We start from the raw sequence: 13,738 nt of genomic DNA, 5'->3' as shown, positions 1-13,738 counted from the left end.
CATTCATAAATGCATAGAAATGTTCATATGTTTTTAAAAAAAAAATCTAAATATTAAAAACTTTCAAGGATTTAAGATTATGATGACCGTTAAACGCGTCATAACAGGCTTGTGAAAAGGATCCATAGTTTTATTAACTTATTTCTAATAGCTAATTTGTTTGGTCTTTGTCCATGATGACGGTACATAATATTTCTGAAGTTATTTTGCAAGGTACTCAGTTATTCAGCTCAGTCCATGTGAAATCAAAATTTACAGTGTTTGCTAGCGCATATTGTTATTTTGTAAGTGAAGAATTAATCTTCAATTATTAAAGTTAATCCGCAGAGAAAAAAAGTTTGTTTTGGTAATCCTCAATCTTCAAAAAGTCTGACCATTTACTTCTCTGTTTGGAGTGACTGTCCTTCTTTGTTCACTAGAAGGACCGTCATTCCTCTTAGCGTTAGTTTACAACGAGGGAATGATGCGCAAGAACCAACCACCCCTACTCTATTCAGTTTCAGTTGGAAGCATGTCAGCATACTGTAATAAAAGTCTCAGGAACTTTTGGTTCACACTGAATTTTCATGGGACAACAGTGGTTTGTTTTGTAGCTGATCGGGGAAAAAACAAAACCATTCTTAAAGCTAAAATATTGACCTTAAATATAAAAAATAAATAAAAACTGCTTTTATTCCAGCCAGACTATAAGATTTAAGACTTTCATCTGAAGAAGAGATATAATGGGAGATGGGAATTACTATGAAACATGTCTTTTTAATATTTAATTTAACTTGGGAAATCTTTGAAAAAAAATTAATTTCACAGATGGATTTTTCATTTTGTATATTATGTATAGGCATTTTATCTCACTGTATTAGAATGGTATTTTTTAATCCCATCACCTATAGTGTGTTGTGCATTTTTTTAATTGAACAAAAAAATGTAAGAATACTGAATTATTTTGATATTTTTTTATTTTTATATTTATATTTAATAATTAGTATTTTTGGTTTATACAAAGTACAGTTAAGCTATTGAAAGAACATTAAATGATTTCAGAGAGAGCATATTTCTTAAAATCACCAAGGTTCATTTCAGGAGAACAAAATTGTATCACAATAAATCAGAATTTTGAGAAAATATACATTCATTTCATATTTATTCATTCATTTTCCTTTGGCTTAATCCCTTTATTCATCAGGGGTTGCCACTGCAGAATGAACCACCAACTAATCCAGTATATGTTTCACGCAGCGGATGCCCTTCCAGCTGCAACACCCATACACACTCATTCACAAACATACACTACAGCCAATTTACTTTATTCAGTTCACCTATAGCGCATGTCTTTGGACTGTGGGGGAAACCGGAGCACCCGGAGGAAACCCACGCAAACACGGAGAGAACATGCAAACTCCACACAGAAATGCCAACTGACCCAGCCGGGACTCGAACCAGCTACCTTCTTGCTGTGAGACGATTGTGCTAACCACTCAAAATATTACAGATATTCTCTATATAAATATCAGCATTTTGTTTATATTTTTAAAACTTTATCTGTACTTAACATTTTATCTTTATAACATTAAAGACTAAATCGAGTCGGAGCGGTATTATCCAGAAAACCACCACGACTCAATTCAGATGAAAGAAAATGGAGTTTTGAATAGCTGTCACATAAAGAGTCACTATATTACTGTATTGTGACCCAGATATCAATATTCCGCATCAGCAGGTCCCCGAGTCCCACCCCTAATCATTATTGTTGTGCTCTGTGTTTGAATAATTGACCCGCTCAGTGGTGTGAACAATTTATCAGCCCTTGACGTAAATGTGACTCTGTGTGTGTGGAACAGACTGTTTCTCAGGAATAGAATGTGGTCGCTGTGCTTTGGCTCTGACTGCTTGTTTTCATTCCAAGTACCGCGTCGCTCCCCATCCCAGAATGCACTGTAGCATCAATAGGACACTCACATGCTGGGTCATGAAGGACTGTCAGCTGTGCATATGCCTGTGTTTCTGACTGAGAACTTGAAGAAATAATCCAGCCGTCCATATTATCTATCCATCTGTTTTGTCTTTTTTGCTCGTATCTGTCATTCTGTTATCTACTGATTGATCCGTCATTCTGTGACATTTTATCAGTCTTTTTGTTTCTTCATGCAGTTTTCTATCATTCTGTCTCTGTACAGTGCTTTTTCTGTTCTACCTATCAGTCTGTTCTGTCTGTCATTGTCGTTTTTGTCTGTCATTCTGTCTGTCTGTCTGCCATTCTGTCGTTTTTGTCTGTCATTCTGTCTGTCTGTCTGCCATTCTGTCGTTTTTGCCTGCTCGTCTCTCTCTATGTCGTTCTGTTGTTTTTGTCCGTCTGTCGTTTTGTCTGTCTGTCTGTCATTCTGTCATTTTTGTCTGTCGTTTTGTCTGTCTGTCGGTTGTTCTGTCATTTTTGCCTGTCTGTCGTTTTTGTCTGTCTGTCATCCTGTCTATCTGTTTCTCTGTCATTCTGTTGTTTTTGTCTGTCTGCTATTCTGTCTGTCTGTCATTTTGTCGTTTTTGTCTGTCATTCTGTCGTTCTTTCCATCTGTCTATCTGTCTGTCTGTCTGTCTGTCTGCCTGCCTGCCTGCCTGCCTGCCTGTCTGTCTGCCTGTCTGTCTGCCTGCCTGCCTGCCTGCCGTTCTATCTATCTATGTCGTTCTGTCGTTTTTTGTCTGTCGTTCTGTCTGTCTGTCTGTCTGCCTGTCTGCCTGCCTGCCTGTCTGTTGTTCTACCTATCTATGTCGTTCTGTCGTTTCTGTCTGTCATTCTGTCTAACTGTCGTTTTTGTCTGTCTGTCTGACGTTTTGTCTGTCATTCTGTCTGTCTGTCGTTCTGTCCCTCATTCTCTGTCATTCTGTCTGTCTGTCGTTCTATCTCTGTCTGTCTTTCGTTCTGTTCTCTCTCGTTCTGTCTCTCGTTCTCTGTCATTCTGTCTGTCTGTCGTTCTATCTCTGTCTGTCTGTCGTTCTGTCTCTCCCGTTCTCTCTTGTTCTCTGTCATTTTGTCTGTCATTCTGCCTGTCTGTTGTTCTATCTGCCTATCTATCTGCCTATCTATCTGCCTATCTATCTGCCTATCTATCTGCCTATCTATCTGCCTACTATCTATCTATCTATCTATCTATCTATCTATCTATCTATCTATCTATCTATCTATCTATCTATCTATCTATCTATCTATCTATCTTCTATCTATCTATCTATCTATCTATCTACTATCTATCTATCTATCTATCTATCTATCTATCTATCTATCTATCTATCTATCTATCTATCTATCTATCATCTATCTATCTATCTCTCTCTATCTATCTATCTTCTTTCTAGTGTTCTGTCTTAAAGTTCTGCCTTTTCTGTGCAAACTCTGTGCAGTCTGTCTGTCTTTGTGCTGTTTATCATTCTGTCTATCTTCAGTATTTTTCTGTCATTCTGTCTTCATTCTTTTTGTCATTTGACCTCTCTGTTACCTCTCTTTTTTTGCCATTTAGACTTTTTCTACAGTTTTGGTCAGTCATTCTGTGTTTTTGTTCAATCTGTTGTTCTATCGTTCTATTGAAAAAGTCTGTCTTTGTCCTGTTGGTTGCTCTTTTAATCCTTGTTTACTTTTTTTCTGTTTACAATATTTTGCCTCTTTATCTGCGTTCTGTTTACAATGTGTATCAATGATATTTCTGTCATTCATTATTCTGTCTATTATATCTATTCATTCTTTCTGTACTTCTGATGTTATGTCTGTCATTCGATCATTCTGTCTGTCATTTTTTTTCTATCTACAGTATCTGTCTTTTCTAACTATATATTTTTGCATTGTTGTTATGTCTGTGTCTGCTTTACTCGGTAAGCAGAAATAAATGGTTCAGATAAGGGAGACATCCAAAATATGTACTGTTGGTGTGCCTCCAGGAACATTGTTGGGAAACACTGGTCTAAAGTATCTGTTCTGTGTGCAGCATCTTTTTGTTTGTTGTTCAGTCAGTCATTCTCTCTGCCTTCATGTCATCTGTTTTTCTTGATATTTCTCTTTCATTGTATCTTTCTTTTCATCATTTTATCAGTCTTTTTCTTCATCTGTAACTCCATGAGAGAGATGTTTGTGTGTTTGAGTTGAGTTTTAGATGTGTGTTTGAGTAAATTTGGGACGCCTTGTGGTTATATAAAGAGAACTGCTCCCACGAGAGCTGAATCTCTTCTGCATATTCAGATGTATCATCAGGAAAATCATATGACTCTGATTAGCATTTATTTATGATGCGGGTTCAGTGCATCATATCCATGGCTCATTAACATATCTTACATTCTTTGGAATAATGAGTAAACTCATTATTCGAACTGTGACTACTGCATGTTGACTTGCAAATGCTAAGATGGTAACTGCGTCTCCGGATTCTTCATTGCCTGTTCTGCCCCCCTTCCTCTGTCTGTTTTTCCATACCCCCCTCCTGTTGTCACTTGAGCTGCCATGTTTATTCCTCTGGGAATTTTACAGCGAGAGGGAGAGATTTGAGGTAGACTGTAATTCAAGACAGCACTTGTCCATGTCTACCACCACCTATGAAAGAAAACGTGCCAGATTTGCAAATGTTGTTGTTCTGTTTATGCATTTTATTCTGGTAAAAGGAGGCGGATACAGAGTGGCGTTTCATTATTAAAACGGGGTCGTTGGAGTCTCAGTGGGTCTGTAAACTCATGCTTTTCTGGGTTGATAGAATTTAAATTACGCACATTTAGGGACTTCATTTAAATAATGTGTCAAGATTTGCATTATAATAAGCGAGTGACTTTTAAGCACTTTAGTGAAATGAAACGAACAGAGATGAGCTAAATATTGAATTTTCTGGGCTGCGTAGTCATTTTTGACCTTGTGTTTCTATTTAAATGCTCAAGTATAAGATATAAAGCCTGATTAGATGTTTTTTTTTTCTAAAAATGTTAATCCTCGCTGCAGCTTTTATTGAGAACTAAGCCATGTTCTCTTAATGATCTGTCTGTGTGTCTTTCTTTAGGTTACAGCCCCTGGTGCGTGCGCAGCCCTCTAAGAAGCTGGCCCTTGATCAGGTGAGTGAATTTAAATCACCGTCCTTCACATTAGCACATCCTTGGCAGGTCTCTGGATATATTAAACCAATTTTCCTTAACCCTCAAATGGCCCTCTGGCCCAGAACTTCACTTAGTTTATCCCTGGCGCAGGAAAACTGCATTAAGTTGACCTAGAAACGGGCTTTTCCTTTTCATGTCTAAATTAAGCGAATTATTTTGATCCGCCAAGCTGCTTCTGGATCAACTCTTAGCTGATACTCAAAGGCTCAGGCGTATCGTTAGCTAATGCGGCGCCTCGGACTGCAGCAGAAAGTGGGCCGCTGACGTCTGGACTCTGAGGACGCCTTGATGACACATGCTCTTTTCTCTGGTCTCCTACTGATCCCTCTGTGTCGTTCCGACCTGCAGTGGCTCTGTCGCTCCCTCCGGCTGTGTCTTCCATCTCTCTGGATGTCAGGGGCCTTGATCTCCTCTGTTTTGTTTTTTCTCTCTCTGTTTGTAAGGCAGCCTGTCTGTCTCATGTCAGCTTCTAGTCTTCTGTCTGTTACTTTTAAACGTATGTGTGCGCGTGAGTGTGAATGTGTAATCATCTTCCTTTTGAACCCGGAGCAGAAAGATTTCCTCCAGGGGTCAATATTCAGGTAACTAGGCAACCTCTTTGACATCACTTGGCAATGGGAAATGAAGCTTTAAGATTGACAGAAAAATAAGGATTATAAATTAACTAACCAGGGTAATGGTTAACTCTCGAGATAGTGGAATGATAATTGTGATTTATTATTTATTGGAGCATTATTATAGGAAAACAGCTTTTTTTCTGATATAAATAACTAAAGTGGTCTAAATTTCTACATGCTGTGTTTGTAAATTGTACATCTTATCACAGAACAGTCTGATGTTCTCTAAACCAACAAAACATGTGCCTGTTTTACTCAACTACATTTTAATAAATCTCAAATGCAAACAAAATATAAAACATGAAAGTAAAATATTTGTATTTCTAAAAAATTTGTCCCATATTACCATTGGAACATTCACAACAATAACAACAAAGTTTTTATTTTTACTCATAAAGAAAGGGTAATAGCATAAAACAGTAATAAATACCATCAAAATCACAAATCTTCATTATGAAACAAAACTGGTACTAAGTTATATATAAGCTAATAAAAAATAGTTTAGTTTAGAAAAAGGACATTTTGTTGTTATTATTATTATTGTTATTATTAATAATAATACAAAAATAAAGCAGTTTTTTTGTCTGTTCCAGTGACAAATTTGTCATATTTCTTAAGCATATTTAACCTCTTTTGCGCTTACTTCGACTCCTCTCTATCACACACACACACTTATCATTAGTAGGGCTGGGTGTCGTGTGGGGTTATTTCGATACCGGTGATAAATTGATGCTTTTAAAAAGATACTGGTGCCATACTTTAGAGCCACAAAATTATGGTGGATGACTCTAGAAAAACTTTTTATTTGACGATGATTTTATTTTAATTATTAACAACACAATTAAAGTATTCATCAATTCATGCTTTAAATATTTGAATTGCATTAATATGTTTATTTTGATCATTTATTTGTTAACATGAAGGCAAAATTTGCAAATAATACAATTAACGTTACATTAGCTTACTACTAACCTGTGGATAAGCTTTCATCAAAATCAGTGAACACCTTTTTTAGGGTTGGGTACATTTACATGGACACCAATTCTCCTGTTTTAATATGATTAAGACAATACTCTGATTAAGAGTCTACCATGTGAACAGATTCTTGATGACCTTAATCCGACTAAAGTCATAATTGAACTAAACAGAAATCGAATTAAGACATGTGGAGTATGCTGATTTTAATTGAAGTGCAGTACAGACATGTAAACTCCGCAATCACACTTTCACATATTTACATCAGGAAATTCCATACACTCACGGCTGACACAATTGTTTACACTTACCGAGTCAGTAAAGGACCACAGACACACACGTCGCAAAATGTGGAAGTTTTTTCTTTTCATTTGGCGTTCGGTATCAAATTCTATCAAAACAACTATACTATATGCCTTTTATACGTTGCATCTATGATGCAGCACCAGTGGCACCGAAATTGGGCATCGAAAATCATATGCCTATTCCGTCCGATGCATACCGGTTACTTCGGTGTGGCACCGGGTTATATAGGTATGGCACTTAATCATTAGCATGTTCCTTAAAGCTAAAGATTAGCTCAGAGTGAGAATAAAAAGCAAACAGCAGCTACTTGTGTTCAACCAAAAAGCAAGAAAAGACAACTGCCATGATTAAACGAAAATATCTGGATGAAGAAAGAGTTAAAGGCAGAATTAACGCTGATGTTCCTTTTCCACCCTGCAGCCGTGGTTGCACTTTTTTTCTTTTGGAAAATCTGCTAATTACATAGTTTGATTTGTTTCTGATGGATTTGTTAATGTAATTAAGCATTTAGCCTACGTACTTTGCTCTGCCTCTGAACGCCTTTTTTGACTGATCTTCCATGTACTTATTTCCCGATGCTTCATCAACCAACCACTCTATTCTTGTACATTAATGTACAGTTTACACTATTAACCAACTCCACTAGATTGGTTTTCTTTTTGTTGAATTTCATGTTTCACTTGGAAACAGGTTGGATGATGGATGAGAATGGATTTCATGTTGACTCTCTCTGATCTCCAGATAGGCTCTGGTGTCCCAGTGGCGACTCCTGCTGTCTCAGCTCAGACTGCTGTTGTTGTAGAGAGCGGACCAGTGGCTTATGAAGAGCATGCAGATGAGGAAGAAGAGGATGAGGAGGATGAACACTGTGTCAGTGCCATGCAGTTAATGGGTGGCGCTAGTGGTATGTGATGCATAAAGCCTTGAGTTAGGATGCATTTTATATACTTTTGGTAAAAACCTGAGGCCATTATTGATGAAGGTCATTGTTGATAACAATAAATAAAGAATTAAAAATCTAAATTCAAATGCAGAAGGTACAGATAAATATCATCATTGGAATGACTTAAATCTGTTTTTTCTTTCGAGCTGATGAGCTATAAAAACCTTTTAGCTTTTTCCTATTTTGAGTTAGCTTTTATTTTCATATTCTCAGTTTTCATTTTAATTTGAGTAATTTTGCTACATGCTTTGCCATTTTTAGTAGTTTGATTAAAAAATATTTCTTTGTTTTTAACCAGCGCATTTCTCATTTTCATTCCAATTATACACTGTAAAAAATAACCACAAATCGATTAAGTCAGGGGTGTCCAAACTCGGTCCTGGAGGGCCGGTGTCCTGCAGATTTTAGCTCCAACTTGCCTCAACACACCTGCACGGATGTTTCTAGAAAGCCTAGTAAGTGTTTGATTAGCTAGCCCAGGTGTGTCTGATTGGGGTTGGAACTAAACTTTGCAGGACACCGGCCCTCCAGGACCGAGCTTGGACATGCCTGGATTAAGTTAACTTCACAAATTTAAGGGGGTTTAACATAGAACAATTAGGTTATCCCCCCAAAAATCTCAGCAATTGTGTTGTTTCAGCTTATGGTTGTATGGTTTTTAAATGCGATTATGTTTATTATATTATATTATATTATATTATATTATATTATATTATATTATATTATATTATATTTATTATATTATATTATATTATATTATATTTATTATATTATATTATATTATATTATATTATATTATATTATATTATATTATATTTATTATATTTATTATATTATATTATATTATATTATATTAATTTTATTATATTATATCATATTATATCATATTTTATTTTATTATATTAATTTTATTATATTTTATTACATGATCATATTATATTCTTTTATATTATATTTTGTATTATATTATATTCTTTTATATTATTCTACATTATATTATATTTATTATATATTTTGTTTTGTTTTGTTTTGTTTTATTATATTTTATTATATTTTATTATATGATCATATTATATTCTTTTATTTTGTATTATATTATATTCTTTTATATTATATCATATCATATTTTTATTATATTATATTCTTTTATATTATTCTACATTATATTATATTATATTATATTATATTTATTATATTATAGTTTATATTATATTATATTATAATATTATATATTATTATATCATATTATGTCATATTTTATTACTTTATATTATATTATATTTTATTATATTTTATTACTTGATCATATTATATTCTTTTATATTATTCTACATTATATTATATTATATTTATTATATTATATTATATTATATTTATTATATTATATCATATTATATTTATTATATTATATTGTATTATATTATATTATATTATATTATCTATATTTTTTAGTTAAGCTAACAGCTAAAAGAGTTTTAATCATTTAGTTGTATTCAATATTGCTTTATGTATTTGTAACCTTTTCTAACCTATAATCCCTCAGTATAAATTATTGTGTTCTTTATTTTGCTCTTCATATTAATGTTGTTTTCATGTTACCTGCTTTAACTTCATTTTGTTTATTATGTGCTTAAAAGGTCATTGGCAGAGGTTTATTTTCAAATTTACACATTGTTACTTTAAATGGGAACAGATTCAATAACCTCAATTTATTCAATATTGAAAACCTCAGCTCATTTTGAAAGAAGCATATTAATTTTACACACTTTGCTTGAGTTTATTCAGTTCAAAAAGCAATAAGCTTTGTCCAAACTTGCCATTTTGGCCAATACAATACCCAATAAATCTTTATATTGGAAGCCGATAACTGAAATATATGGAGAAAAATACAAATCTTGATATGATTTTTTTCTGTGGTGAAAATAATCCATCATATATCAGCCAATAATTAACTTTATTATTAGGACAATAAAAATAAGATTTGCATTTATTGGCCGTTACCGTTCTGGCCACCTATTCTAACTTTTCTCCATTCATTGTGCTGTTTTCTCCACAGATTACGGCTATGAATTAGATGATGATGATGGCTTCTGAAGTCAGGATGTCTATAGAGAAGACAAGCTAATGCTTTTCCTGCTGCTCATGAAAACACAGATGAAAATACACCTGCTTATATGTCTCTGAAATTTGCACACTACAGAGGGATGCAGAACTGCAACTAAACAAGAACAACATGTTTGCGCATTTCCACAGGCACGTGCTCTGAGCTCATCTGCACTAACTTATTTAAACTCACCCAAAGAGAGGAAATAGATGTGTGTGTGGCGATAGAGAGTGATGATATTCTCTCTGGAGTGTGTAAGTCTGCTTGCTAACTGCATTACTCTGTGTTTTAGGCAAATGATGATATATGATCCTGCACATCTAAAGCGATTAGCCCACACGAGGCTCAAGCCTTTATGTGGACAAATGTGTGCATGTGCCTTTAACCATTACAGTATACAGACGTGTAGTATAAAGTGTTATTCTCTAAACCAAATGAAACTTTATGTGCTCAGTATTCAGTTTAGAGTGGGTAAAATCAGATAAGTTACTGTGGTAAATTACTGCCTTTTTAATTTGTATTATTAGGTTAAGCACTGGTCTGCTGGATTATCCATTTTGTGCTTTTTTTTATTTTATTTAATGTTTAAAAGCTATTTTGAGGATGTAATTATCTTTTAATTGGTTGTTTTTTTCTGGTTTATTATGAAGTGGAGCTGAAAAACCAAAGGAATACTTGAAACATGTTAAAATGTCATTAGCTTGATCTTATTGTTGATGTTAAATATTTTGAACAGTTACACAATAGAGTATATATATATATATATTTTTGTTTTTCCATTGATAAAGGAAATGTTTACAATATTCAACTATTTTGAATTGATGTCAGTGAAATGGCACGGCTCTGCAAGAGAATAAGGGAACACTTATGTAATGATTAGTGGAATTGCTGTTATTAGGTGTGAGTTTGAGTAGTGTGTCTTTGGGTTTTATCTTATAAACTACCAATGATCATTTTACTCAAACCAATTGATAGCAGATCCAGAGAATGAATGATAATTGATTAATGATCATATTAAATGGTCTTTATTATTTGTTTCCAGAACTATGGACTGATCGTTTATTTCTTTATGGGAAAATATATATTTGAAGAGTTCAAATGCACAAACCTCTAAGTGCCGTCTGAAATTTTCTTCTAAAATGAGCATTTTTTCAGAATCTTATGTTTGTGTTTAGTTATTTCACTTTAAAGCCAATGCAAAGAACATATTCTTTGCCATAAAAGTGGATTTACTGAACACGCACAGGAGCCTGAGAAAAATGTCCATTTTAGTAAAAATAAATTTAGATGGCTCTTAGAGGTTTTTGCATCTGAACTCTTCATTTTTTCCCATATGCCTAATGTATTTTTTAAGTTAGCACACGCAACCAGTATTACTGAAGCAAAACCAACCCAATCAGAAACTGATAAATGACCCAACCTTTAAATAGTGTGTTAGAAAACATGTAGAAAAAGTTAGTTGGGATTATTTAGCTTGATTTGGACATTCAGAATGGATATGTTGAATATCAATTATTTTTGTCAATTTATTTTCAATAATAATAATAATAAATAAAGTCAATATATGAGTCCTCGTGATATTAAAAATTGACATGTTCACAATTTTATCATTTGGAGTTAATAATTTACAATAATTGTAACAATAAAACAATGCTGAGTTCATTAAACCTGAGCAGTATTAATGGACGAATAAATAAAGAGACGTCATTATGCACTACGTCTACTGTTCATTCATTCATTTTCTTTTCGGCTTAGTCACTTTATTAATCTGGGGTCGCCTCAGCGGAATGAACCTCCAACTTATCCAGCATATGTTTTATGCAGCAGATGCCCTTCCAGCTGCAACCCATCAATGATAAACATCCACAAACAATTTAGCTCACCCAATTCACCTCTAGCACATGTCTTTGGACTGTGGGGGAAACCGGAGCACCCAGAGGAAACCGACGTGAACACGGGGAGAACTTGCAAACTCCACACAGAAACACCAACTGACCCAGCAGAGGCTTGAACCAGTGACCTTCTTGCTGTGAGGCGATTGTGCTACCCACTGCACCACTGTGACGCCACGTCTTCTGTTTTAATTATATTATATGTTCCATTTATAATCCGGCTGCTGTCTGTCTGAATGCTTCGACACTATAACCTACACCAGGCTGTTTTCTCTGCCAGCTTTCTGGGAAATAAAGCAAGAGTTGAGCATCTGTTTTTAGCTTCATGTGCTCGAGGCTGTTATGTTTTGGTTGGCATAGAAACATGAGCTGTGGTAATTGTAAGGTCCCGCTGGATGAGACCTTAGAAGTGACCTCACTCTCATCTCTGCAGGGCAAGGGCTGCTGGGAGTTGAAGTTCTCCGGGTCATCTGTATTTTTGTGTGCGATGGTGATGACGGGGTCTTGCCTTTAAGGCTAGTAAAAGTGAAAAGGAACTCTGGAATAACAACCCATGTTTTGTTACGTATGGTGCTCTTCCTTCTGTATGCCGTATCCACCTTATTCAAATGCCCAATGTGAAACTACCCTGCTAGAGAAAACATTAGGTTAGGTTACCTTATTTATACCTGAAGGTAGATTTATTTGCAGTCAACAGTCCTCATTTCATAACAGTGCCACACACAAAAAAATGTACTTAGTGGCAACAACAAATGGACATAATAACATAAATATAAACATACAAAACACTCTCTTCCAAAAAAAGAATAAATAATGTCCACCCCCCCCCCCCCCCCTCCCTATTTAATTATCCAATGGCTGCTGGTATGAAAGCCTACATACTGTTATACTACATAAACCTATTATTCTTCATCTGTCATCGTCTTCTTCTGAGACTAATTTTTATATGCATTATCTTTACATTGGACATACTAACAACATACTAATTATACTAGAAACATACTAACAATATACCAATCCATACTATAAACATACTAACAACATGCTAATTCATACTAGAACCACGCTACATCTTAGCAACAGCCTAGCAACACCTTGGTAACCACCTAGAACACTCTAGCAACCGCCTAGCAACACCTTAGCTACCACCTAGAACACCATAGCAACGCCTTACCAACCACCTAGCAGTCACTCAGAACACCCAAGTAACACCTTAGCAACCACCTAGAACAATCTAGTAACGCCTTAGCAACCACTCAGAACACCTAAGCAACCACTCAGAACACCCTAGCAACTGCCTAGAAAAATCTTAGCTACCACATAAAACACCATAGCAACGCCTTAGCAACCGCCTAGCAACCACTCAGAACACCTTAGCAACCACCTAGCAACACCCTATCTATGACCTGGAACACCCTAGCAACGCCTCAGAACACCTTAGCAACTGCCTAGCAACGCCTTAACAACCAGTCAATACACTCTAGCAACCACCTATAAACACCTTAGCAACCTCGTAGAACACCCTAGAAACTGCCTATCAATGCTTTAGAAACCTGTCAACACCTTAACAACCGCCTAGCAACACCTTAGCAACTACTCAACACTAGCAACACCTTAGCAACCACTCAGAACACCCTAACAACCATCTAGCAACACCTTAGCAACCACTCAGAACACCCTAAGAACTACTTAGCAACACCTTAGCAACCACTCAGAACAACACCATATCCACCACTTAGCAAAAAACATGCCAATCCATACTAGAAACATGCTAACATATATGTAC

At 35.1% G+C, this 13,738-nt stretch overlaps 1 protein-coding gene across 1 annotated transcript in view; it reads left to right on the top strand.

Moving 5' to 3' along the window:
- brf1a (BRF1 RNA polymerase III transcription initiation factor subunit a) overlaps window positions 1-11,753 on the top strand; it is a 73,064-nt gene extending 61,311 nt beyond the window's left edge. The window contains exons 17-19 of the mRNA XM_056470263.1: window positions 5,022-5,073; window positions 7,755-7,917; window positions 10,013-11,753. Of these exons, the coding sequence (XP_056326238.1) occupies window positions 5,022-5,073; window positions 7,755-7,917; window positions 10,013-10,050 (253 nt within the window). The 3' untranslated portion in view covers window positions 10,051-11,753. The remainder of the gene's footprint in view (window positions 1-5,021; window positions 5,074-7,754; window positions 7,918-10,012) is intronic.
- Window positions 11,754-13,738: the final 1,985 nt, after the last annotated feature.

This window comes from Danio aesculapii, chromosome 13 (genome assembly GCF_903798145.1).
Source record: "Danio aesculapii chromosome 13, fDanAes4.1, whole genome shotgun sequence".
Taxonomy (NCBI): Eukaryota; Metazoa; Chordata; class Actinopteri; order Cypriniformes; family Danionidae; genus Danio; species Danio aesculapii.
The sequence above is the reverse complement of the archived record's forward strand: the minus strand, read 5'-3'. Positions and strand labels throughout refer to the sequence as shown.